Source organism: Festucalex cinctus, chromosome 10, assembly GCF_051991245.1.
Source record: "Festucalex cinctus isolate MCC-2025b chromosome 10, RoL_Fcin_1.0, whole genome shotgun sequence".
In the NCBI taxonomy this organism is placed as follows: Eukaryota; Metazoa; Chordata; class Actinopteri; order Syngnathiformes; family Syngnathidae; genus Festucalex; species Festucalex cinctus.
The window spans coordinates 29,736,423-29,762,013 of NC_135420.1; the positions used below are offsets into that span (position 1 = coordinate 29,736,423).

Genomic DNA, 25,591 nt, shown 5'->3' on the forward strand with positions numbered 1-25,591 from the left:
CATACAACGGCCCCAAAATTACATTTGGCAGAGGCATCTTTTGTTCAATGACAGTTATAATTTTTTAATAATAATAATGTATATATAGCCTAAACAAGTTTCCTCCTGTAAAGATCATGAAGCATATCATTTCGACATGTATTTAAGGCAAGTTGTAAAATGTCTGAAGTCCTTTTTATGTTGAATAAATTGAAAACTGAAAATTGAAATGATGCTGTTTCTACTAAAGTTGTGTCTCAAATGTCGTCCAATTTGGATCCCGTAAATGTAAACGCTCGTCATATGCTGAGAAATGTTTCTTGGGAGGAGCAATATGGCGGCCTCGCCACTTCAAAAGTTTTGGCCCATCGGCGATCCAGTCGGATCAGTGATGGAAATCAATGATTTGTGTTCAACTTTAATAGTGGAGAAGAATGACAAAATCTTGTGAAAACCTTTTTGTGTTTTGTAGCATTGCAATTCAATTGTGGCAACTTCCAAGGAAACTCTTTTGAACTTCAACTTTCCAAAATTTGAAATTCTTTTTCAAGGTTTCTCTCCTACTCCTGGAAAACAGACTGATTGTTTCATTGATACAAACATCGATTTTTACTCTGGAAAACATTTTTGAAACTTTGCTCAAAAAGTGTCATCAATTTATTCATTTTATTCAAGGGAAGGAAAGAAAAAAAAAAAAAAAAAAAAAAAAAAAAAAGTTTCCTAAATAATTTGAACAACATAAAGGTCCGATTCATTGATGAGGAAATAATTTGGGTGCAACCGTAGCTATCATGTGTCATTTTTATTGAAATGTCAAGTTTGTGGTCATCAATCAAAGCGGAGACGTCAAATCGGTTCATCGTTCGGCCTCAAAGACCGACTTGGGCACGCACGCGGTGGGCATAGTGGGAGGGGCTTCCTGGAGGAGGCGTGGCCAGCCGCAGCGTGGAGCTTCCTCTCATGCGCAAATGGTCAACTTCCTTCCTTCCTTCCTTGCTTGCTTGCTTGCTTGCGCGCGTCACGGCTGCTCGTCGTTGCCGGCGCTCGGCATGCGGTTGCGTATTTGACTTCGCAGCTGCTCGATGAGTTCTGGATTTTGTTGCTGCATCTGCTGAGCGAACTGTTGACCTCTGAAATCAAATGCAAAACGCAAAGCCGTTAGCATCGTCGCGCTAGCTAGCATCGCGCCTTCACAGGCAGACAATCACGACGACGTTTACAAGCTGGCGAACTAACGGACACTTTGTGAGCTGCCAGCAAGACTTTTTTTTTTTTTTTTGGGAAATCCGCAATCGGTGTAAACAACTTGAACGCGCCGGCAGCCAAATCCCAGATGTGAAAACGTCCCGCTGCTATTTGTTGGCCCGTTTGAAAGGATGACGAACGGAACGGAATCGACCTCGTGACGTGTGTCAATCACAAATGTTTGTGCGTACGCACGCTTGGATGAGTTCGGATAAATCTCCGCTTGGTGCCGATCCGGAGACGCCTCCTGCGGCCGCTCCTGCCGCCGCTCCTGCTGCTGCTCCTGCTGCCGCTCCTCCTGCCGCTCCTCCTGCTGCTGCTCCGCCTCCGCCGCCAGCGGCGCCGTACGCTCCCGACATCATTCCCGACATCCTGACGCACATTCGGGACACGCTGGTCAGCCAGCCAGCCAATGGGAAACGCACACAAACGCACACACACTCGCTCGCTTACATCTGCTGCACTTGCGGGTTCGTCATCAGCGATGAGGCCTGCAACAAGCACGACATCATCATCATCATCATCATCATCATCATCATCAAACCAAATGCTTCCAAAAAAGGGTTGAAATCAAATTGCACTCAATCTAATGCTGACTTTTGTGTGCTCATTCGCAACTCGTTTGCTCCCAAAAACGTGGAAATACGTTCGCTTTTCAACGTGACCCAAAGACATATTGACACGTTTTTTTCCTTTTCTTTTTTGATGCTGGAGCATACAGAAAACTTTGACGCAGCCTCGCAACTGCAGACAACAGGTGAAGCGATACGAGTTATTAAACAAACAGCCAGCAGGCGGCAGCAGAGTAGAAGAGATCAAAACAAGCCATTTCCTCACAATTCAAAGCAGATTTGTGAATAATGATGACATTTCGCCATATTCGAATTTCTAATATGCATTTCATTGCTGCAAAACACAAACAATTTGTTCTCATCTTCCTTGTTTTGATGACAACAGAAGACGATATCGTGTGGGCCTTCAATCAAAATCGTGAGTTGCTTCAGTCAAAATGGCTGCCAGTCAATCAGTTCAGACTGACAAGAGTCATGATCAAGTCATGAGAAAATAATTGATGATGATGATGAAGTTTGTCGGCAACTGACCATGTTGATGAAACCGGGATTACTGAGCAGTCCGGCCAGGTCCACTCCGCCCACTCCGCCCACTCCGCCCACCTGACAAACACGCACGTTAGGACGTACACGCGCGCGCGCGCGCACGCACGCACGCACACACACGTTTCCGGGAGCGCCGGCGGCGTCCATCTTGTCCTGTGCGATCTTCAGGTTGGACTTGTACGTGTCGTTGTCCGGGTCCAGTTCCAAAGCTTTGGTGTAGAAGGCGAGCGCCTCCGCGTGCTTGTTGAGGCTCGCCAACGCCAACCTGGAAAATCAATCGCTTCAAATTGATTGATCGCAATCACCTGCCCAAACGTCACGCTCGAGTCATTCCAGCGTTTCCAGCAGGAAAACTTTTTTGGGTCCAGAACGAATTGATGACATCATTCAGTTTCACCTACAATTAATACTTGAAGATGACATCACCTGAGCTGAGCAAGTAGGTGATGTCATCAAACAGGTGAGACGTGATTGGCCGTTACTTCTTTCCTCAGCACAAGTGAAAAAAAGACTTTTGAAAAGTTGGAATTGTAGATGAAAAATAATCAAGTTATCAAATGAATTTGGGGCAAAAGATCAACTTTTCACTGCTGAAAATGTCTCAAATATTTCTGCTCAAATTCGGGTCAAAGCATCAAATTCAAACTTTGCCATATGCGGATTTCCATGGGACAATATCGCAATATTGATATTTTTTTGATATATATATACACACACACGGCTTACAATAGTGTCCATATAATTCTCGTAAAAAAATTAATAAAATCATTTTTCATGTGATGATATTTTGCGAATGAAACGCAATTTTTCTTGTTTCATTTCTTTCCATCGTTTTTTTGCCGGCTTGCGCCGCAATTGAAAGTTGCTTTTGCTCACCCCATCCTGCCGTAAGCTTTGCTGTAGTTGGAGTCGATGGCGATGGCGCGCTCGCAGTCTTGCACCGCCCCCGCGTAATTGGACAGCTTGCTGAGCGCCGCCGCCCTGAAACGTCCGCCACAAACATCCGGCACAAACGTCCGTCATTGTGCGGCACAAACGTCCGGCACAAACGTCCGGCACTCGCATCCGTCACAAACGTCCGTCACAAACGTCCGTCACAAACGTCCGTCACTCGCATCCGTCACAAACGTCCGTCACTCGCATCCGCCACAAACGTCCGCCACAAACGTCCGTCACAAACGTCCGTCATTGTGCGGCACAAACGTCCGGCACAAACGTCCGGCACTCGCATCCGTCACAAACGTCCGTCACAAACGTCCGTCACAAACGTCCGTCACAAACGTCCGTCACAAACGTCCGTCACAAACGTCCGTCACAAACGTCCGTCACTCGCATCCGTCACAAATGTCCGTCACTCGCATCCGCCACAAACGTCCGTCACAAACGTCCGTCACAAACGTCCGCCACAAACGTCCGTCACAAACGTCCGTCACAAACGTCCGTCACAAACGTCCGTCACAAACGTCCGTCACAAACGTCCGTCACAAACGTCCGTCACAAACGTCCGTCACAAACGTCCGTCACAAACGTCCGTCACTCGCATCCGTCACAAACGTCCGCCACAAACGTCCGTCACAAACGTCCGTCACAAACGTCCGTCACAAACGTCCGTCACAAACGTCCGTCACAAACGTCCGTCACAAACGTCCGTCACAAACGTCCGTCACAAACGTCCGTCACAAACGTCCGTCACTCGCATCCGTCACAAACGTCCGTCACAAACGTCCGTCACAAACGTCCGTCACAAACGTCCGTCACAAACGTCCGTCACTCGCATCCGTCCATGACAAACATTGAAATCAAAAAATGGAAGCCAGCAGATTTGGAGCGCAATCCAACTTGTGGACAAATCAAGATTATCGGCGAACGAACGAACGACATCGCCGGCCAGACGGGAAGGTTAAAGGCGGGTGGGCGTGTCTCGGCACTACCTGTTGCAGTAGTAGACGGCGTTGTGAGGGTTGATGGCGATGGCTTTGGAATAAAACTCCACAGCGGCGCCGTAGTTGTCCACCTTCATCTGATCGTTACCTGCGAGACACGCACACGCGTCACGGACGCCGCGTGTGGCGCGACGCCACGCGTGTGCGTTCACGTACCGTCCGTCTTGAGTCTCTCGGCCTCGGCTTGCTGATCCTCGCTCACCGCCAAGGAAGCCGAATTGTTGTTCACCTGCGACTGCTACGCACCAACACACAAAACAGAAACGTTGGCCTCGCAATTTCATCCTTTCTGCTGCGTTTTCTGGCGTGACGATTAGATATCGATATCGATATCGATATCTCCACGAATCCTGATACTTTGTCTCATGATGGATTATTGATGCACCTCCCAAGTATGTCGTCAATACGCAGCCACTCCAAGGGCGCCGTTGACAATTCGTTATTGAGCAATGACTTGGCAGGCCACTAGGGGGGGCGCCTCATAATAGTGGCGGGAAATGGATGCAAGTCTTGAGGCGAAGAAGAAGACGACGACATCAGCGCACTTTGACTTGTGTTTATCTGTCCAGCAAATGATTCTTTTGCAAACATTTCGATGAAAAACGTGGATTAGATTTTCAGTTTTTAAAACAGATTTTATGTTCAGACTTTTTCAAGCACACAATTTCGGAGGAATATTCATATCGATTGCATATTGAAGTCTTTTTATCGATTTACTTTTGCAATGTTACACAAAAAATGCTGTGTCAGTTTATAAAATGAAGCATTTTGGATGAAAATTGTGTTCAAGAAAGACAAAAATGTGTTGACCAAAAGACGTCTCCTCTTAAAAGAAGACTTTTGTTGAACAAAAACGAAAACAAAAAAACACCAGTTTGAATAATGTGTTTGAATGAGTGATGGTGCAAAAACAAACGATTTTCTCATTGAAAAAACACCATTCATGTCTTGAGTAGTTTTATCATTGATGATCAATAAATTGATAAATCGTCATATCGTTTATCGTATCGTGAGGTCCCCTCATGAAAACACGGCGGCCAATCGTGACGACGCGTCGGCAGGCGTCACTCACCGAGTCGTGTCGCGTGGCGGCGGCGAACATCTCCGATAACGTCAGCGGGACGGCGAGGCTCTGGTCGTCCGTCGACACTTCGAACGCCGTCTCCAGGCATTGGACGGCCACTGCGGAGGGCAGACGCTGGAGAAGGATGGCGACCGACGGCGACCGACGGCGGCGCTGCCGCCGACGGCGACGACGACGACGACGACGACTCACCTTCCAGGCTCTCCTGCGCTCCGGACGACAGCTTGCCGGACTGCAGCTGCTCATGGAGGAAGCGGATGATGGAGAAGGCCAGACGCTTGTTGTCGGCCATGGCGGCACCGGCGGACGCCGCGCAAGCGCTCGCCCTCAACTTTGACAGCTGCCGCAGCAACAAACAGACAAACACGTCTGTCATCATAAGGAAGTGGATTTCATGGACTCAAATTGTTGCATGTTCAAATGCACACTTCACATTGGTATCCAATCAATCAATCAATCAATCAATCAAGATGCACGCCATCAGGTCCCCATGACTCGTTGACCTTTTGAGCGCTCACTTAGATCAAGGTGATTTTAGTTCACTAAAACTCACAAAAAAATTCAATAAACAATTTCATGAACAAAATGACATCATCACAACGTCACTTTCCAACCTTTTTACAATTGATGATGTCATCAATTGCTCGGGTAATCAACCCCGCCCACTCGACATGTTATGGGAGTTTCAAACTCAAGTTTAAACATCAAATGTGGACTCGCCCGTCCTTGTTTTAACAAGTTAGACAAAAAAACAAAAAGGTTAATTTCCACCGTTTTTCCACTAGACTGAGCTCACTGAAATCGTCCATTAAAAAAAAATCTGATAACGTCGACTTGACGGTTTTAAACCACAGACCGCGACAAAATTCAACACAGCAACTTACAACGTTTTCATGGAAGCTGACAGAAAGCAAGAAGCCGGCGTTCGCCAAATGACGTTGGCCGAATATTCGGAAGGTTCGTGGCCGATGTTGTGCTCGCGAAAGGAAATCGGCTTGATTGGAATCAGGTTGTCCATACAAGCAAACATGCTAGCAAGGCCACGCGCCGAGCGAGCTAGCAGCTAACCGGCTAATGGAGAGCATTTGTTGTGTCACGCCGTCCAGGTGAGAAGGACGCCTGCCGAGTGCCGAGCTAAATGCAAAGCAGACAATTGTGTGTCTTACCAAACGTGGGGAAGCTCGAGATGCTTTGGAATCTATCAATCAATCAGTATTCAATTTGCTGTTGCCGCTGTATTGACTGACTGACTGACTGACTGACACTCCTTCCTTCTTCCGCTCGGCAAAGCGCAGCGAGCAACAGTTTACCGGCGCATGGTTATGACGTCACAGAGCGTCGCGAGGCCGCCATATTGCTCCTCCCAAGAAACTTTTCTCGCATTTACAATATCCAAATTGGAGGACATTTGAGACAGTACTTAGTAGAAACAGTATGATTTATGGTGTTTTAAATTTGTTGAACATAAACAAGAGGACTTTTTACAACTTGCCTTAAATGTATAAATTATATGCTTCATGATGTTTAGTAGCTACAGGAAGAAACATGTTACAGATAAACATAGATTTTTTTTAATTAAAGAATTCTAACTGTAATTCAACAAAAGATGCCTCTGCCAAATCTAGTATTGGGGTCAAAGGAACTGAGTGATAAATGAAAAAAAAAGTGGTCTTCAAAGCAGCACAGACGACAGTGCTTGTTATTATTTATTATTATTATTATTTTACTTTGGGTGGTGAGCACATCCGCCTCCCAGTTCTGAGGACTCGGGTTCGAGTCCAGGCTCGGACCTTCCCGGGTGGAGTTTGCATGTTGTCCCCGTGCCTTCGTGGGTCTTCTCCGGGTACTCCGGTCTCCTCCCACATTCCAAAGACACGCATGGCAGGTTCATTTAGTGCTCCGTCGGTGTGCTTGTGAGTGAGGATGGTTGTTGGTCTCTGTGTGCCCTGCGATTGGCTGGCGACCAGTCCAGGGTGTCCCCCGCCTACTGCCCGAAGCCGGCTGGGATAAGCTCCAGCAACCCCACGACCCTTGTGAGGAGTACGCGTTTCTTCTGTGGCGCCTGAAAAGCCGATCCCGGGTCACCCGATGTCCTTGAAGACGCTCGCAAGTCTCCTGAGCCCGAGTTGACCTCTGAACCCAAGCGGTCCGCAGAGGAAGAAGGGTGCGAGCGCGCTCCCAACCTGACGCTACCTAAGCCTCTTAAGCGGCGCTAAGACTGCATCTGCCTTAATCCGGCTCCTCCTTTTCCCCGAGCGAGCGAGCGACTTCCCGCCAGTCGCGTGCCGGTTTTCCCGCTTGGGTCATGGACGAGCTTCTGCTGGCCGGCGGCGGCGGCGGCGGCGAGGAGGACGACGCTCGCTCCGAGCGCTCGTTCCGCGCAGACGGAGTAGGGTGGGCGGAGCGCGCCAAGGGTCTCCTGCGCGCCGGCTTCGGCGGCGACGCCCGCCTGGCGCTGCACCGCTTCGCCAAGAGGAACGGCCTCCTCACCTTGTCGGTGGCGGCCGTGCTGAGCGGATGCACGCTGGGCTTCGTGCTGAGGGGCACGCAGCTCTCCACGCAGGTAACCACAAAGACGCAACTCAAAGCTGAGTGAAAACTTTCACGCCTTTTAAGCGTGAGAACGTTCACATTTCAACCTTGAAATGTCTTTCTTTATTCCTCTGGCCAATCCGGAAGCGTCTTCATTGTACGCAAGGTGTTGCCACCAGAGCAGATAAGACTCCATCCATCCCTTTTCTTGACCACTTATTCCTCACAAGGATCGCGGGGGTGCTGGCGCCTATCTCAGCTGGCTCTGGGCAGTAGGCGGGGGACACCCTGGACTGGTTGCCAGCCAATCGCAGGGCCAGATAAGACTCGACTATCATCAATTGTAGATTTGAAGTGAACGATTGCATAATATGCGAGAAGCTGAACAAGAGAATTGAAATCCTTTGTCGGACTTCGCCGATCCCGGTCCTGCCGGTTTTGAATATTTCCGTCGTCCAAAGCAGCGCATTGGAAAGATCAGGATTGCTTCCGTAGAGCTTGCTGACGAGGTGATGAGGAAGGTGTGTTGGAGGACGGGAAAACCTGCAGGAGGACTCCGGTCTTACGGGCGGGACCAGGATTGGGGAAACCCACTATGGATTGCCTGCCCAGTGTTGTAACTTGCGATGTCGCTTCAATTGATGCCTTTTTTTTTTTCCATCGGGTTCAATTAACTCCATGCACAAAAACAGCTAATGGTGGAAATGTTCCGAAGGTTTTTGCAATGTGAGGTTGAGGGAAGGTGGAGAACCCAAATGCACCGCGAGGAGGCAGAGGCGACGTCCAAAGATGTTTCCATCAAACCGAAACTGACTGGCAGGCAAAAACAACAACAACAAAGTCCATCATCCAAATCCAAGTGCGAGATATTGAGTAAAACAACGGAAACAAAAGCCGTCTTGGTTCCTCAAACAAATCTTGTACTAAGACTTGCGAGTGTTCAAACGAAGACACTGAGAATGTTTCATGACTGTAATATCTATGCCAAGCCTGGAGTGGCGCTGTAGCGCTGCCACAAGGAGTTAACGGAACCCAGGAGGCAGCTATATTGCTCCTCCCAAAGTTTCCTGGCATACAATCCGATACATGACACTATCGAAATGAGTCAACATTTGAGACAGTACTTTGGTCGAAACAACATGGGGCCATCAAATCAAAAGGGCTCTTCAAAGTACTTTAAACAGTCGTCTGCTTGCGCGATGGGAGGAGGGAGGAAGATGGCTGCCCTGTGCATTCAACGGCTTGCACAAGCGTGTATGGGCTATCCAGTAATAGATAGAGATCAGTGAGGCAAACAAGACAGAAGAAGTGGCAATGCCGCGTGATTCAAGTATTACATCACCACGCAAAATATTTTGCTGTCAAAGCCTAAACAAGCTAAGGAGGTTGCGCAAACGACCACAACGACACGGCTATCCGCCATTGTTGTTGGCAGGCTGGCGGTTTGTGCGCAGTGGTGACAGAATGACGTCATGACTTGAGGAATTGCTAATGGTTTCCACGTTGGAACGTACGGGGCACCTTTTTGAAATCTTTCCACTCTGCCCAAACGGTCAGAAACTTGTGCGGATACGTTGAAACGGGCTTTCGCGTCAACGGCGGCCTCAGACAGGAAGGTGGAGACGCAAGACTAATTGACATCACGAGACACATCTGGACAAGACAACAATCAGTGGCTGAGGGCACTGATTGGGTGGGAAAGTGGGGGCGGAGCCTAATCTGTCCTGTTTCCTGTCAAATCCCGTGACAACTTCCACACACGGTTTCCTCCCACCACCCTTGCTACAAAATAAAAGTATGTGTTTTAAAGAAGCGGTCTGAGGTGCGCAACTCATTGGTGTGTAATTGGCAAGGGTTCTTCCAAATCCCCCAATCGGAGAGGATCTCATTGACATGCCACGGCCACGTCGGACGCTTTTAGGGGCGGAGCCTTCTGGTAAGATGAACCCTGGTAAGATGAATACCAAAAATGTTGCCGCAAACAGACACTTGTTGACGCAATTGTGCCAGCACTGCAGCTCTGCTTACATTTTGGCATTGCTTCAAGTGGTTCTGGGAATCGGTGGAGGGCACCGTTAGCTTACAAAATGCTTGTGGGCGGGGCTTAGGATGTCAATTAAGGTCTTAGTCTGAATCACTATCCATCCGCTCGTCCGTTTCTAGACGGATGGAATTGATGTTGATTGTTAAACGTTTGTTGACGAGCGACGTTGACGTTTTCTTCCGGCTTTTATTGTGAAAGTCGTCTTTTGTTTTGAAAACGCAGGCCAAGATCTACTTCTCCTTCCCTGGCGAGCTTCTCATGAGGATGCTGAAGATGCTCATCCTGCCGCTCATCACCTCCAGGTAGGCCCCGCCCACCGACTGCCCGAGCCCCGCCCACCTCATCAACACCCCCTGCCCGTGTGTGCGTGTTTTCCATCAAAGTTATTATACTTGAAAAAAATAGCGCGTGCTAAAATTGAAAAAAAAAATAAATGTTTTTGATCAAATAAAAACAAAAGTGCATCTTCTATTTTGAAAAGTCACTTCCTTTGCATTGAGTTCATTTCCTATTTTGAATTTTTTTCCTGCACGTGCCGACACAAGATGGATGCTCAAACAAATCGTTGGGAAAATCAACATGACTTCACTTTATTGATACATTTTTTGGGACTTTGCGCGTACTCAACAAATACTCTGTATATTTAAAATAAAAACAAAACAAAAACAAAGGTAGTATAAAAAAAATAAGTGAATTGGAAAAAACTAAAATGAAATAAAATAATAAATAAAAATGAACGCTAATGAATGAAAATGTCCAAACTAGGCAAGAGGGCCATGTTGGATTTGTATGTGATGATAATTGCCAGCAAAAAATATATTCACATTTTTTTTTTTGGTATGATCACCAGCTCTAAAACAAACAAACAAACAAAAATAAAAACAAAAATAAAAACAATGAATAAATGTGAGCATCCTTCTTCTTCGTAAGTCACAATGTCTCATCACTGATGAGCTATTTTTAGAACAGATCCTCATGCTTCGGCCTTGGGACTAACTAGGACACACTGGCACGTTTTTTTTTTTTTTTTTTTAAAGCGACACACCACTGAAACTTGATAGTTCTTCCTTGCATGAGGCTGCATGTCGAAAGATGAAAAGTAAAAAACAAAATGGCGGACAAGTAATATCCTTTTTTTTTTTAAATCGAAAACTAATACTGAAATTGACGTAACTAAACTCGAACTAAGCATTTATTAAAACAGAAGCACCCTGAAAATGCATTAAAACCAACTCCATTTAAAAAACAAAAGTCAAAGGAAAAATTCCAAAAGTATAATAACCCTGGTGTGTGTGCGTGCGTGTGTGCGTGTGCGCGCAGCTTGATGTCGGGCCTGTCGTCGATGGAGTCGCGCGCGTGCTGCCGCATGGGCGTGCTGACGGTGACGTACTACCTGTGGACCACCTTCATGGCGGTGGTGGTGGGCATCACGCTGGTGCTGCTCATCAAGCCGGGCGTGGGCACCGACATGGACAGCAACCGGCTGGGGGGCGGGCCCGTCATGACCTCGGCCGACGCCCTCCTCGACCTCATCAGGTGCGCACCTGCCCGACGCGCTCCTCGCCCACTCACCCGCATATGTGACGGGATCCGCGCCAGTGCGAGACGTTGAAGCCACAGGGCGGCCATCTTGTTACTCCCACCTCGCCAGCAGACTACGACTGGATAGAAATAAAGGATATGGTACGCGTACAGATGAGACTCGTCGGCACTTAGTTTAGGGTTGTGGCTGGGTGCTCACTATTTTTGAACTAGTTAACAATGAACATTTGTCTTTTTCTTTGATCGCTCAGTTCCTTAAACATCACAAAGCATATCATTTCTACATGTATTTAAGGCAAGATGTAAAATGTCAAAAGTCCTCTTGTTTATGTTTAATACATTTATAAGATAAATCATGCTGTCTTAAATGTTTGATACTGTAAATGATGGCAAGAAACGTTTCTTGGGAGGAGCAATATGGCCGCCGCGCCACTTCAAAAGTCTCGGCCTATCGGCTAGCCAGTCATTATCGATCAGTGGGCGCGCGCCAGCATGCCAACCGCACGCACGTGAGCGCGTTTGTGCGTACAAACGCGAATCCAATTAGCGGCAAGCTAACGGGCGTATTTTTAGCCGCGTGCCGGCTTAGCTTCTAGCGCCGCTGATCTCTCACGTGCGGGCCGCCGCGTCTCGCTTGCTCCGCCCGCAGGAACATGGTGCCGTCCAATCTGATCGAGGCCACGTTCCAACAGGTGAGCGTCGTCCCGCCGACCGGCCAACCGATCGGAGTGCCGCTCTCACGCCGGCCGTTTTGCATGTTCAGTACAAGACGGACCTGGTGCCCATCCTGAAGGTGCCCACGCGGACGCTGACGCCCAACTTTGTGTACGTGGTGCCCGGCGACGCGGAGGTCAAAGGTCGCACGGTAGTGCTGGAGCTGACGCCGGCGCCCGAGGTGACGTACAAGACGAGTCCGGGAAGCAGCCAGCAGATGAACGTGCTGGGCATCGTCATCTTCTCCGCCACCATGGGTGAGTGATGAGGATGCCGCGCGGTGGCCACGCCCACCAACATTTACGCTGACGTTTCTGCCAAGTACCGTCTCAAACGTTCGACAATTTGGACACTGTCAAATGTATAGGATCAGATGCCGATAAATGTTTTTTGGGAGGAGCAATATGGCCGCCTCGCCAACTCAAAATTCATCAATTCAGATCAGTGATCATAACCGCCAAATCATTTCAAAGACCGTGGTGACATCTTCAGGACATCTCTCAAACTTCTTCAGGGCAGACATGAGATGAGGACTGAGTCGTTTGTTTTGTCGATGCGTGTGTGCGTGATTGCAGGTCTGTTGCTGGGCAGGATGGGCGAACGAGGCGCACCGTTGGTCAACGTGTGTCAGTGCATCAACGAGTGCGTCATGAAGATCATCAACGCCGCCGTGTGGTGAGCGTTTGCCGGCGAGGCCACCTGGAAACCTTGCTAACAGATGCTAGCATTGCTTAACATTGTTAGCATTGCTTAACATTGTTAACAGAAGCTAACATTGCTCACACATGCTAGCATTATGCTAGCATTGCTAACATATGCTAGCATTGCTAACAGATGTTAGTATTGCTAACAGATGCTAGCATTGCTAACCATGCTAACAGATGCTAGCAATGCTAGCATATTAACTCATTAGCTCCCAAAAACGTATAAATACGGCATATTTTAAATGTCTTAAGTGTCCCAAAGACGTATTTATAAGTTTTTTTTTGTTTGTTTTTATGCCAGAGCATAGAGAAGGCTTTTATGCAGTCTCTCTACTGCAGAAAATGGTTGAGTGGCAGCAGAGTATAAGAGATCAACCAGGCCATGTTAAAACTCCCACAGTTTTTCCACAGTTCTAAGCAGAATTGTGAAAAACGATGAAACTTAGCCATGTTCTATTGCTAATTGCTGCACAGTGGAAACAGATCGGAATATACTTTTACCCCTGATAATAGAAGAGACTCTAGTCTCTCTATTGGTATGTTCCATATTTTTATAGCTATAGAACATAATATTTCACGGGCCTTGAAAAATCAGTCAAAATCCAGGAAAACACTTGGTTGGGAGTGAATGAGTTAATATTGGCAACATTGCTGCTAACCACGCTAACAGACGCTAGCGCGCTAATGGAATAAAATCCCCTTCCAGGTACTTCCCGTTCGGGATCGTCTTCCTGGTGGCGGGCAAGATCCTGGACATGCAGGATCCCAGCACTTTGGGCCGCAAGTTGGGCTGGTACGGCGTGACGGTCCTGGCCGGCCTGTTTGTGCACGGCCTGCTGCTGCTGCCCCTCTTCTACTTCCTGCTGACCAGGAAGAACCCCTTCACCTTCATCCGCGGCCTGCTGCAGGCCTTGGTCATCGCGCTGGCCACCTCCTCCAGGTCAGTCGCGCTGCTCTCGTCGTCGGGGTCAAGCTCAGTCATCTGGGTCACAAGGGGCGCGTTTTCGAGATGGTAGCGTTCTATTTTTCCCGGACTGAAGCTGAAGAAATGACACGAGGCGTCTCGCTCCGCTAGGTTTCAGGTTTTTTGGGGTGAGGGAAGCTAGCTAACATGCTAGCTCGCATGTTACGTCCGCCATGCAGTCAGTGTCAATTGGGTGGTGTTGCTGTCGGCCAATAGGAAGTTGTCGACAGGAAGTCGAGGCACTTGCCTCCAGTCAACCATGTTAAAGGTTAACGTTGCTTTTTGGATCCTCGAGGTTTGGAAGTAGTCCAAAGTAGAAGTTTTTTGGAACGGGAATCCCCAAATATTTCACACTTTTCTTCACAGGCATATCAAATGGAAATTGTTCATCAGTGTTCTATCGACATACGATTTGTTCATATTGAGGTCTCAAGCTGAAGCATCAGAAAATTCCCGACGCTGGCAAAAAGTGTGTGACGCCGTTTTGTGCGTGCGTCCAGCTCGGCGACGCTGCCCATCACCATGAAGTGTCTCCTGGAGAAGTGCCACGTGGACCGGCAGATCGCCCGCTTCGTGCTGCCCGTGGGCGCCACCATCAACATGGACGGCACGGCGCTCTACGAGGCCGTGGCCGCCATCTTCATCGCGCAGGTCAACGACTACGAGCTGGACTTTGGACAGCTGGTCACCATCAGGTAAAAGACAAACCGAGCCGCCGGGCCGCCCGCCCACTCGCGTGACGCCGTTTGTGCGCCCGCCAGCATCACCGCCACGGCCGCCAGCATCGGCGCGGCCGGCATCCCTCAAGCGGGACTGGTTACCATGGTGATCGTCCTGACGTCCGTGGGCCTGCCCCCCGATGACATCACGCTCATCGTGGCCATCGATTGGATCCTGTAGGTCATCGGCGCCGTGCGTGCGTTGAGCGGGTTCACGTGACGTTGACGTCGTACGCGTGTGCACGCAGGGACCGGTTTCGCACCATGGTCAACGTGCTGGGCGACGCCTTGGCGGCGGGCATCGTCGCACACCTGTGTCGCAAAGACTTCCCCCTCAGCGGCGAGGGAAAGGTACGCACGCACGCCAACGCAGTCGGCACACGTGTGACGCTTCATTATCAGGCCAGACTAAAAAAAAAAAAAAAAAAAAGCTTGACAAAAACATTTGCATTCATTTACACTCAATCAGCAGCAATTCCTTCCCACGACGGCGCCATGGAGGGTCATGTCGACATTTTTGGGTTTTTTTAGAGGGCGGGGACAAAAAACTTGCCACTTTCTGAAGCGGCAAATTTATGAGAAAACAAAAAAAAATGTGTAAATTTGCCACTCTAGAAAGTGGCAAAATTGCAACTTTCTAAAGTGGCAAATTTGTGAGAAAAAAAAACCTCATAAATTTGCCACTCTAGAAAGTGGCAAATTTGCAGGTTTATTAAATGGCAGACTTGCGAGAAAAAACTCACAAGTCGCAAATTTTCCTCTTTAGAAAGTTGCAAATTTATGATTTTTTTTTTTCTCTCGCAAATTTGCCACTTTAGGAAGTCACAAATTTGAGACTTTATAAAGAGGCAAATTTACGAGTTGTAAATTTGAAAGTGGCAATTTCTAAGGTCGCAAATTTGAGACTTTTTTTCGTCACAAAGTATTTTTCTTCTTGCAAATTTGTGACTTTAGAAAGTCACAAATTTGCGACTTTTGTTCTCGGCATATTGCCCCGCCCTCTAAAAAAATATATATATGTATTTATACATGGCCCTAATACGCGGTGGTACTTTCCGGTTCAGGCAGAGTGAAGAAACTATTTTTGATTTTTTTTTACGCTCAACCTCAATTTGATCCACTTTTGTTCAACTTGAATTGATTTTTATCAAATTGTTGTCCAGGTTTTGTGACATCAGATTTGTTTTTTTTGTTTGTTTGTTTGTTTGTTTGTTGGTTTTCGATTCGTGTCATGTTTAAAAACAAACCAAATAGAGAATTCATTTTTCAGCTTTTGGTCCGATGTACTGCCAAAGTTTTGCTTTTATTCTTTTTTTTCCGCTCCATTTTCTTGCTCATATTTGTGTTTAAAGTGCAATATTGCGCTTTTTCTTCTGAACGGCATATTTATTGCTGACGAAAGCTGTCGATTTTGGAGACGAGCGCACGTCAAGCATGTAAAAGGCCGTCAAACTGTTGTGTTTCTCCCCGCAGAGCGTCCCGTCGTACGGCACGCACGAGCGCGGCGGCGTGTGCGTGGACGTGCCCATGACGCACGTGCACACGCACAAGGACGGCCAGGTGGCGTTTGAGGCGCACGCGCACACCGTCTACTACAACATCTGCCAGGTGTGAGCGCAAATTGACTCCGTTCTGCACGACCTCGTATATACGACTGGACAACTGGCGGCAGGAGGAGGAGGAGGTGGGCGGCCATCTTGTGTTGCCGCTGTCACGGACCACTTTTGGCCGCCAACGGCGTGTCGAGCGCGCGTTTGACGGAGACGGCGGCAGGTTCTCCGTCGGGAGTCGCCAAATCTTCCCAAAGACGCAAAATGGCGTCGCTCGTTCCCACTGCGGGATCTCCGAGAGGTCAAGCGTGACTGACGGAGGTCAAGTTGACATTTGGTTTCATTTCATCGCTTGTGATCCCTCAGAAGGGAACGTTGATCCATTTTTCATCGTTTTCTGACTGATGAAAATTCTCAAAATCTTCTTCTTGCCACACACGCTGACATTTTCACCGTGCGCGCGGAAAATACACGTGAAAAACGATGGATTGAAGTTCGGCGGGCAACATAAGATGGCCGCCGCCGGCGTCACGTGTTGTGCTGCATGCGAGGAAGGTGGAAAACTATCCCAACATCACGATACGATATTATCACGATACGACAATTATCATAATATTATGGGGAGGTTGTCACAATATTGAAAGGGAAAAAAAAAATCACAAAATTGTGCTTTTATACATAACAAAATGGCATATCATCAATCTAACTTTTGAAATAAGACTTCATATTCTAATGCTAACTTGCTAACAGATTTGAGTTCGACTCACTTCACAAGTATTTCCGTTCACGTGGATTTGAAACTTTTTTCTTTTTTTTTTTTTGTAACAAATGCGCTGCTTTTAATACTGTGACATGCTGACGATGTTTTAATACGGCAATATTGCCGTTATCGGCAGGCAGATTGCTCCCACCGGTGGCGGTTTTGTGACCTGTAAAGTGTTCCAGGTGAATGTGAACAACAAAGATGTTTATGTTTGGAGTTGATGCAAATGATGTCCAAGTGGCATCAAGTGACTTGTTTGCAAGAACGAGATTGACGTGACGGTGACGCGTTTGGAACGGATGTCGAGTGCCACCGACTTCCCACCTTCCTCAAATGTAGCATTCGCGCATCCGACACGCACGCGGACGCGCAGCAGGTCGGCCATGTTGGACGTTTGACAAGAAGACAAAAACACGTGCGAGCGAGTGATCCAAGATGGCCGCCCCGCTGCGCGTGGCGTCCTTCGGTGCTTTTGTGCTCGACTTCCCGTTTCCTCTTTCAACATCTTTCAGCAACGCAGCTAACACGTCGACTGGATTGGGATTGGTCGCACGTAGGAAGCGAGTGTGCCTTCGTGTTCTTCCGTCTGCCAAGTTTCAAGCAATGCTGACTTTTGATACTTTTGTATGTTTTCTTGATGATTTTTGTCAAATGAAAATGTTTTTGTCAAAACGTCTTGCATCACTTGCTCAACTTGTTTTTCTTCCTTAGAAGATCAGCCAAGCCTATTATGGGATGTTGTCATGCATTCAACCTTTAGAGGGCGCCAAAAAGTCAGCCACACCGATCTATATATATGACTGGATAGCGAACGGCCAAGACTTTTGAAGCCGCCATATTGCTCCTCCCAAGAAGCGTTTCTGACGTAAGCACTGCCAAAGTGCGAATAGTTGCCTAGCAACAGCTCAGATGGCCACGGATGGAGTTGACGGCTCCTTTCAACTCAGCAGCACCAGCATGCAACCAGAATTGAGATTTCACAAAGCAGCTGTTGATGTATGCTACATGCTAATGACACCACTGGAAAAAAAAATAAGTCTGTAGTTAACTGTTACACGAAATACATTTGCATATGATTCTTCAATTTAGAATATTTTCTTTTTCCAACAACACAAGTGGCCACCAGGAATGATAAGAACTGACGGCAGAAGTAAAACATCTGATTTGGACTTTTTGGGGCTTCAAGGAATAAGCTTCCTTCCTTCTCTATTTCCTTCCTTCCTTCTCTATTTCCTTCCTTCCTTCCTTCCTTCCTTCCTTCCTTCCTTCCTTCCTTCCTTCCTTCCTTCCTTCCTTCCTTCCTTCCAGGTCCGAGTGGAAATGGAAGCGTTGCATCCTGTATAATTTCACATGAAGTTGTTTTGATACATGCAAAGAAAAACATTATTGCTGCCATGTTTGTTATTTAAATTGTAATGAAGTTTAAAAAAAAAGAAGAAAAAAACAAAATCACAGGAAGTACTGGCAAAGGTTCAAAGGTCGTCAAAGTGATGTTTGGACAGCCCAGGTCACTGACCTGCGCTCCACACACACACACACACAAAGCCAAAAGAGGCACGCGTGCACACGGACATCATCTGCTCAGGTAAGAAATCAAACTTTTGCGTTTTGCTCGACTCCAAAACGTCAGCGAGATTTTCCTTTCAACGCGTTCCTCACGTTTGCATTTGGGCTCGGAAAAAGGATGGTTGAAATCTTTGTGCTGTTGATTAGAAGAAAGATTTTCAAGCAGCAACTTGGCCTTGTTGGCCCGGAAATGACGGCAGGCCGACGTGATGTTGCGGTCGCGCATACGACGACCCCGACAGCCGAATGCAACATCTGACACCTGACTAACTTTTACTTGGATTCACTTGTTTTTTTAAAGGCAGTAAGAAAATGCTCAAAAGGCAGCTGGGAAATGTCCAAAAACAAAAGAGAAAAAATGAGGAATATGACCATAAAAATATCCATAAAGTCTAAAACTGAATTTAAGATAAGGCCGTAAAGAAAATGTAGCCATAAAATGTCCCAAAACAAAAGAAGAAATACAAAAAAATTGCCAAAAAGTCTAAAAATGAATGTCTGAAAAATGGAAGTTTTTTTGTTTTTTTTTTGCTTCTGATTTTGCTGACCCTGTTGGAGATCCTTTTTTTCCAACTTGTCATTTTAATGAGGGTGTGGCCCATGCCGGCTGGGATAGGCTCCAGCACCGCCGCGAGCGAAAATGGAACGATGCGAGGATGATGTCTCTTTTGAAAAAGGATTGTTCAAGTGTGCACTTTTTTCGACGGGTTTCTTTAGAAACGCTCGCCGATTGTCCGTGCGCAGGATGGGCTCTTCCGATGGGCTCCTTCTCCTAAGCGTCTTGTCTCTGGCGTGGGGCTCGGCCCCCGAGGGCCCGTGCGGCATCAAAGCCAAGGACCTGGGCCCGGAGCCCGTCTGCGTCTACCGGGGGCCCCCCGCCGCCGCCCCCTCCGAGGAGGACCCGGTCCCCGAGGCCACCGACCGGCGCGTGTGGGAGCTGTCGGCCGCCAACGGCCGCTTCGCGCTGGCGCTGTACCGCCAGGCGGCGCTGGGTCGCGGCGCCGACGCCAACCTCTTCCTGTCCCCGCTCAGCGTGTCGGCCGCCTTCGCCATGACCAAAGTGGGCGCCTGCGGACGCACGCTGGACCAAATCGTCAAGGTGAGACACCGAAGTTGGTTTGATATTCAGTGTGAGCAGATATGTCAATATCGCAATCAATCGACTTTTCAGCCACGAGAGCGGCTCCATTGTTATTGAGCAATGACTTGGCGGGCCACTAGGGGGAGCGCCTGGTACAGTGTCGTCATATTGTGAGATAATCGTTACTCTGAGCCTTGGATCGCATATCGTGTGGTATCGTGTGGTATCGTGTCTACAAATGACATTTTCCACGGTGACGTATCATCAAATCATCATATTTGTTTGCTTTTTCAATTGTGACTCTTGTAGTATCGTAGTTATTACAGCAACCAGAATGGAAAAAATGTGTTTTTGTTGAATATTTGGGGGAAATATTGTTGAACATTTATGGTCATTTTGGTCCTTTGAATGTCCCCAACGTGTCCATAATGGAAGGTCCGATAAATATTGGAGCTGTAGTAGTTCCTTCCTTAACATTGCCAGCTAGCACAGCAAAAATGAAAAAAAAAAAGATCAATATAACCTTGATGGTGATTTGATGATACGTCGCCTTGGCCAACGTCATTTGTCGACGATCCCAAACATCGACGGTCGCGGTGAACGTCAAACATGGAACGTTGTCTGGCTGACCTGCCGCGCCCGCGTGTGCCGGCAGGTGTTTGAGTTGGATTTGGTGACGGAGAAGACGTCCGACCACGTGCACTTCTACTTCGCCAAGCTGCTGTGCCGCCTGCACCGGCGAAAGGACGCCGGCACCAAGCTGGCGCTGGCCAATCGCCTGTTCGGCGACCGATCGCTGCGCTTCCGCGCCGCCTTCCGCAACATCAGCCGCCGCGTCTACGGCGCCGACATGATGCCGCTGGACTTTCGGGTCGGTCCGCTCGCAATCCGCTTCTTTGTGCCGACGCCGGCTGACGTGTCGCGCGTGCGCCCGACTGACCACCAGGGGGAGCCGGAAGCGTCCCGAGCCACCATCAACGCTTGGGTGGCCAACAAGACGGAAAACAACATCCGGGAGGCGCTGCCCGCCGGCGCCGTGGCTGCCGACGCCGTCCTGGTCCTCGTCAACAGCATCTACTTCAAGGTAGCAAACTTTGCACGAGGGATGTCCCGATCCCGATCACACTTGTTGGGACCCGAGTCGCTTCATTTTGAGATCGGCCCATTCCGGGTCCCGATCCGATACCTCGGCATTTTATTAAGGAGATTTTTTTTTTTTTTACCTATGATGAGTCATCTTTTTATGAGTTTGTCAAAAGGCTATCATTAAGCAGTATACAGTATTCATTTTTCACGAGCTTTATTTTGACTGCAGCCGTTCTAACTCAACACAAACTGATGGGCTACGCTACTTTTGACTTCCTGCGACCTTTTACTTCAGGAAGACAAAATCGATCCGTGAAAGGCAACTTGACAACGAACACAAAGGCCGCATCTGAAGAGAAACGATTCAAAACTTATTCAAAGCTCAACTTTCAATGTGAAATAAATGTGCAAAACAAAACATCAAACGAGCAGCGGCAAAGACTTGGCCTTCAGCAATATCTTATTTATTTTTACATTTTTTTTATGCAACTTATTGTGATGGAAATATTGACTTTAAAGTGAGGCTTGACTCGATGAGCCATTTTCAGCAGTAAAAAGTTCATATTTTGTCCAGAATGACTTTGATGACTTATTGTATTCGTGTACAATTAATACCTTTAAAAACTGTTTTGGTTTTGTTTTTTCCCTCCTTGCTGTCAACTGATGATGACGACATCACCTGTGCTGAGGAAGTCGGTAACGACCGATCGTGGCTCCGTTTACTGACCAAACCCAGAAAACAGGTGAGCCATGATTGGCTGTTACCGACTTCCTCAGCACAGGTGATGATGTCATCATCATCAGTTGACAGCAAGTTGAAAAATGACTATTCATTGTACATGAAAACTAATGACGTTATCAAATTCATTCTGGACAAAATATGAACTTTTAACTGCTGAAAATTGTTCACGGAGTCCAAAATCCTGTTTTCCGCCTGCCAATGGGATTTTCCGTGGACTGTTAGCATTAGCTTTAGCGATATTCCTAAAACAAGATATGTGTTGCAATTCAAGATGGACGGTGAGCAGCAGCAATTGTTTTTCTTTGTTTGGTGCAAAACTGGGGCGCCTCCAAACAGCTTCAAGTGCAAAGGTCACGACAGGATGTTTTCATCGCGATGGTGCAAATTGAAATCACCATTCCGTTCCGATGAATCGGTCATCTCAGGCTCGGTGGCTGCACCAGTTCCACGCCGAGGACGCGTACGAGGCCCCCTTCCAGGTGGACGCGCGGCGCCGCTGCTCGGCGCAGATGATGTTCCAGGAGAACGTCTTCCGCCACGCCCACCTGCCCGAACGCCGCCTCCGCCTGCTGGAGATGGAATACCGCGGACGCGACATCGCCCTCACGCTGATGCTGCCGGACAAGGGACGCTCGCTGGCGCAGGTACGTGCTCGTGGCATGAGACCGCGGGGCCGGCGTTTAGCCCCGCCCCCCCCCGTTGCGTGCGCGCTTTCAGGTGGAGGCGGAGCTGGACCTGCCCACGCTGAGCGGGTGGCTGGAGCGGATGGCGGAGACGCGCGTGGCCGTGCACCTCCCGCGATTCCGCCTGGAGGACGCCTTCCGCCTCAAGGGGGCGCTCCAGGCGATGGGACTGCGCGACATCTTCAGCCCGCAAAACGCCAGCCTGCCAGGTGGGGCCGCCGTCGCCGCATAATCGGCAATTGTTTAGCACATTTGGCTAACCTTTAAGTTAGTTTAAGCCCCGCCCACTTGAATATTTCAAATGTGTCATCTCTCTAAAACATAGAAAAGCTTCCAAACATCTGCAGCCTCAGATATTGGTGTAATATTCACCAGCTCATCTACTCAATCAATAATCATGGCTCCAATGCGCACTTTCTGAGATATTTGGCTTCAAAGGAAGATGGCCACGCCCCTTTTGTCCCGAAACGTCACAATTGGGCGGCCCTTAGTTCCCATTCACCTCACATTTGTGACGTTACGCCAACAAGTACAGCAACTTTCAATCGACTCAAGAAATGAAGGCAGTATGCACGGGTGGGCGGAGCTTGCTTTTCAGTGGGTCACAACTCCTCGCGACGACGACCAATTTATTGATGCTAACGAGCCGTGCCTTCTGCGTGTTGCGTTCAGGGCTCGTGGACGGCGACGGCGGCGTTTCCATCAGCGACGCCTTCCACAAGGCCTTCCTGGAGGTGCGTTCCGCCACCGCTCTCCCATTGGTGCTTTTGAGGGGGCGTGTCCACTGACGTGCGCGCGTACTCACTGCAGGTGAATGAGCTCGGCAGCGAGGCGGCGGCGTCGACCGCCGCCGTGGCGTCGGCCAGATCCGTCAAGTTGGACGCGGAGGTGTTCCGGGCCGACCGGCCCTTCCTGCTCCTCATCCGCGAGACCGCCATCAACGCCCTCCTCTTCGTGGGACGCGTGGCGCGACCCTGCTAACCCTGACGTGTGCGCCGGCGCCGGCGAGAGAGGAAAAAAAAGGAGGCTTGCCTCTTTGAGAGTTGGCGCAAGAAAAATCCATTCAGCGAGAAATGATCCAGATTGCACATTCAATCTCTTTTCCCACCAAAATAAAAGCTAAACAAGTTTGCTACAGACCCGTCACCAGAGCACAGTTTATGAATATGAATATGAATGCGTGGGTGGGCCCAATCCCAGTTGCTTTTTCCCCACTTCCGACCTGAAAGCGTTCGAGGCGAAATTAATGGCGAATGCAATTGCCACATCCAATATGGCGGATGCGCTGACAGATCGCTTCCAACGGGCCACCTGTTTGCAACGATGATTGCGGCAGCAGAATTACAAAGAAAAAAGGAAAGCAAACTCCTACCTCATTTCTGATGCCCAAACGATATGTGGCTCTCGTGGTTCCTCTTTTTCTCTCTCAAGTGGCTCTTTGGTTGCCGAGGCGAATGTAGTTCGTTTGTTTGTTTGTTTGTTCGTTTGTTTGTTCGTTTGTTTGTTCGTTTGTAGTACGTTCCCACTCACTTGCCGTCTGCTGGTCTTGCGTTAACGTCCTCGGAGCTCCTCATTTACAACTGCCGCCGGCAAACCTTGTTGGGAATGTCACCCTTTTTATTTGTCCTGAACAAACGGCTACTGTTTGCCGTAGCCGACGCCGAAAACAACAACAACTCACAAGCAGTAGCAACAATGAACACGAGTAGCCAAGGCGAACGTCAAGAAGCACCTCCTCCACCGACCACAACACCTGTGTTGCGTTTCCTGACACTCGGACATAAGAATGCAACACACAATGAATGAAAAATGTAAGAATAAAAAAGGAGAAGCAGTTTAGAGGTCCAAGCCTCAAATGGGGGTCACAATCATCTTGATCTTGGTGGGCGGCCACGGACCTTAGAGAGTCAACATACATAAGGTCATTTTATACATAAAAAAGTAATGCTTCATAGACATTTTCAGTCAAATTTCTTTTTATTTGTTGCACGTGAAAGAAGAAGTTGAATTCTTTGGCTCCGCCCCGTTAACCTTTTAACTTCTTGCTTGCTTGAAAATATTGTTATAGTAGAGCTCGACTGTCAATCACTCAAAAGGGAATAAAAAAGCAAAGACGAAAAAGATTTGAACCAAATGACCACCGAGAGGCGGAATCAAATACTGCCGAGGAGGGAGGACGATCGGGTGCGTGAGTGGCCATAACCATAGCCGGACCAGGCCGGACCGACTCATCAAGCGGGCGGGTGCAAGGGGGTATATGCCACGGAAGAGCCGGGCCTGTTTTTGCACATCAGCTTTGGTTCCGGTTCGGTTTGCCACGTGTGGGCTGCGTCAAAATGCTTGCGCTTCCGACTTTGTGCCCCTCGCTTGCGCGATCGCAAGCCGGACCGGAAGCAAACTCGTGCAAAATCACGGAAGTCCCGCCTCTTCCGTGGCATATATCCCAGTGCAGAGACGGGGTCGGCCGGGAGTCGTGTGAGGTAAGTTGTCAGGAGGCGGCGGGCCGAGCGTGGCTCGGGCCAATCAGGTTGAGGTGTTGTGGTTTGGTACAAGTGAGTGAGGTCGCTTTGCTTTATTAGTGCTGTGCTACGAGTGAGAGTCCAGTCCCGGCCCGTCGGCCAGTTCGCACGCACGCCCGATGGAGTCTGGCGGGTCCGCACGCCGTCTCTCCATGTCAAAAAGTGTTTTTTTGGATTGCATGTGCCAGCACGAGTGTGAACAGGCCAGCGACTTGGATGAAGATTGCGTGCGCAAAAGGACAAACAAGATCTGTTGTCGTCCGTCGGAAATCCACAACAGGCTAAAGTATTTCGCATCAGGATCCAAATGAATTTTAACGAGCCGTGAAAAGTTCAAAGCAGCCCCAAGAGTCTCAACATGTTTTGTTTTGTTTTGTTTTGTTGTTCTATCAAAAGTCTTTCAAGAGCCGAAGTCGCTTGGTGGCCATCTTTGCTTTGGCTGCCTGTCAGGATGTCAAAGTGAGGTCAAGTTGTTCCGTCTTGTGCGTCGGCTGCTTTGGCGCCGGCCGGCTCGCCGCTAGCTAGCAATTTGGCAACGAAAACAAGCTAACGGTCTGCATTCATCACCAGCTAGCAGCTCCAGATGTTAGCAAGGTGAGGAAATTGTTGAACAAGTTGGCTTAGCGTAGCACAAAGAAAAAAGAAAACAACAACTTTTGCCAGCAGTTCTTCTTCACGTTAGTGAAACGTGAAGATGAGCGTGTGAGCGCCCCCTGCGGTGACGAGAGGTAAGTGAGCATATCAGCTTATGTGAGGTGAGGTCACTGATCTATATCGAGCCTAAATATGACTGGATAGCCGTTAGAGGTCGCCAGGCCGCCATATTGCTCCTCCCAAGAAATGTTTCTCCACATACGGTCCGATACATTTACACGATCCAAATTGAGACACTACTTAGTAGAAACTGCATGATTTAGACTTAGACTTGACTTTATTGATCCCTTCAGGATGGCTCGCTCTGGGAAATGTACACGTCCAGCAGCAATGAGAACAGATAATAAAATACAAATAAG

General features: G+C 48.5%; 3 protein-coding genes across 8 annotated transcripts; 2 read left to right on the forward strand and 1 right to left on the reverse strand.

Moving 5' to 3' along the window:
* Positions 1-766: 766 nt before the first annotated feature.
* Positions 767-23,799, reverse strand: sgta (small glutamine rich tetratricopeptide repeat co-chaperone alpha). Of its 5 annotated transcripts, XM_077534191.1 has the most exons (12): positions 23,432-23,799; positions 11,339-11,606; positions 5,562-5,709; positions 5,358-5,467; positions 4,442-4,523; positions 4,274-4,373; positions 3,219-3,323; positions 2,463-2,607; positions 2,328-2,399; positions 1,678-1,715; positions 1,420-1,596; positions 767-1,109 (listed from the first exon to the last, which is right to left on the reverse strand). In XM_077534191.1, the coding sequence occupies exons 3-12, from the start codon at positions 5,659-5,661 to the stop codon at positions 998-1,000; spliced, it is 1,041 nt and encodes a 346-aa protein (XP_077390317.1). In that variant the 5' UTR covers positions 5,662-5,709; positions 11,339-11,606; positions 23,432-23,799; the 3' UTR covers positions 767-997. The 5 variants fall into 5 exon arrangements, with proteins under 5 accessions (XP_077390317.1, XP_077390318.1, XP_077390316.1 ...); XM_077534192.1 differs by lacking the exon at positions 11,339-11,606; XM_077534190.1 differs by lacking the exons at positions 11,339-11,606; positions 23,432-23,799 and adding an exon at positions 6,536-6,699.
* slc1a8a (solute carrier family 1 member 8a) lies at positions 7,628-16,568 on the forward strand. Its single transcript, XM_077534175.1, has 11 exons — positions 7,628-7,932; positions 10,168-10,247; positions 11,266-11,481; positions 12,137-12,179; positions 12,251-12,458; positions 12,777-12,876; positions 13,612-13,845; positions 14,370-14,564; positions 14,631-14,765; positions 14,837-14,939; positions 16,062-16,568. The coding sequence occupies exons 1-11, from the start codon at positions 7,675-7,677 to the stop codon at positions 16,200-16,202; spliced, it is 1,713 nt and encodes a 570-aa protein (XP_077390301.1). The 5' UTR covers positions 7,628-7,674; the 3' UTR covers positions 16,203-16,568.
* Positions 18,417-23,198, forward strand: serpinc1 (serpin peptidase inhibitor, clade C (antithrombin), member 1). Of its 2 annotated transcripts, none has more exons than XM_077535337.1 (8): positions 18,417-18,486; positions 19,185-19,566; positions 20,204-20,419; positions 20,495-20,632; positions 21,802-22,020; positions 22,094-22,268; positions 22,732-22,793; positions 22,870-23,198. In XM_077535337.1, exons 2-8 carry the CDS (start codon positions 19,213-19,215, stop codon positions 23,038-23,040), a joined length of 1,335 nt encoding a protein of 444 aa, XP_077391463.1. In that variant the 5' UTR covers positions 18,417-18,486; positions 19,185-19,212; the 3' UTR covers positions 23,041-23,198. The 2 variants fall into 2 exon arrangements, with proteins under 2 accessions (XP_077391463.1, XP_077391464.1); XM_077535338.1 differs by having other exon boundaries at positions 18,432-18,486; positions 19,212-19,566.
* Positions 23,800-25,591: the final 1,792 nt, after the last annotated feature.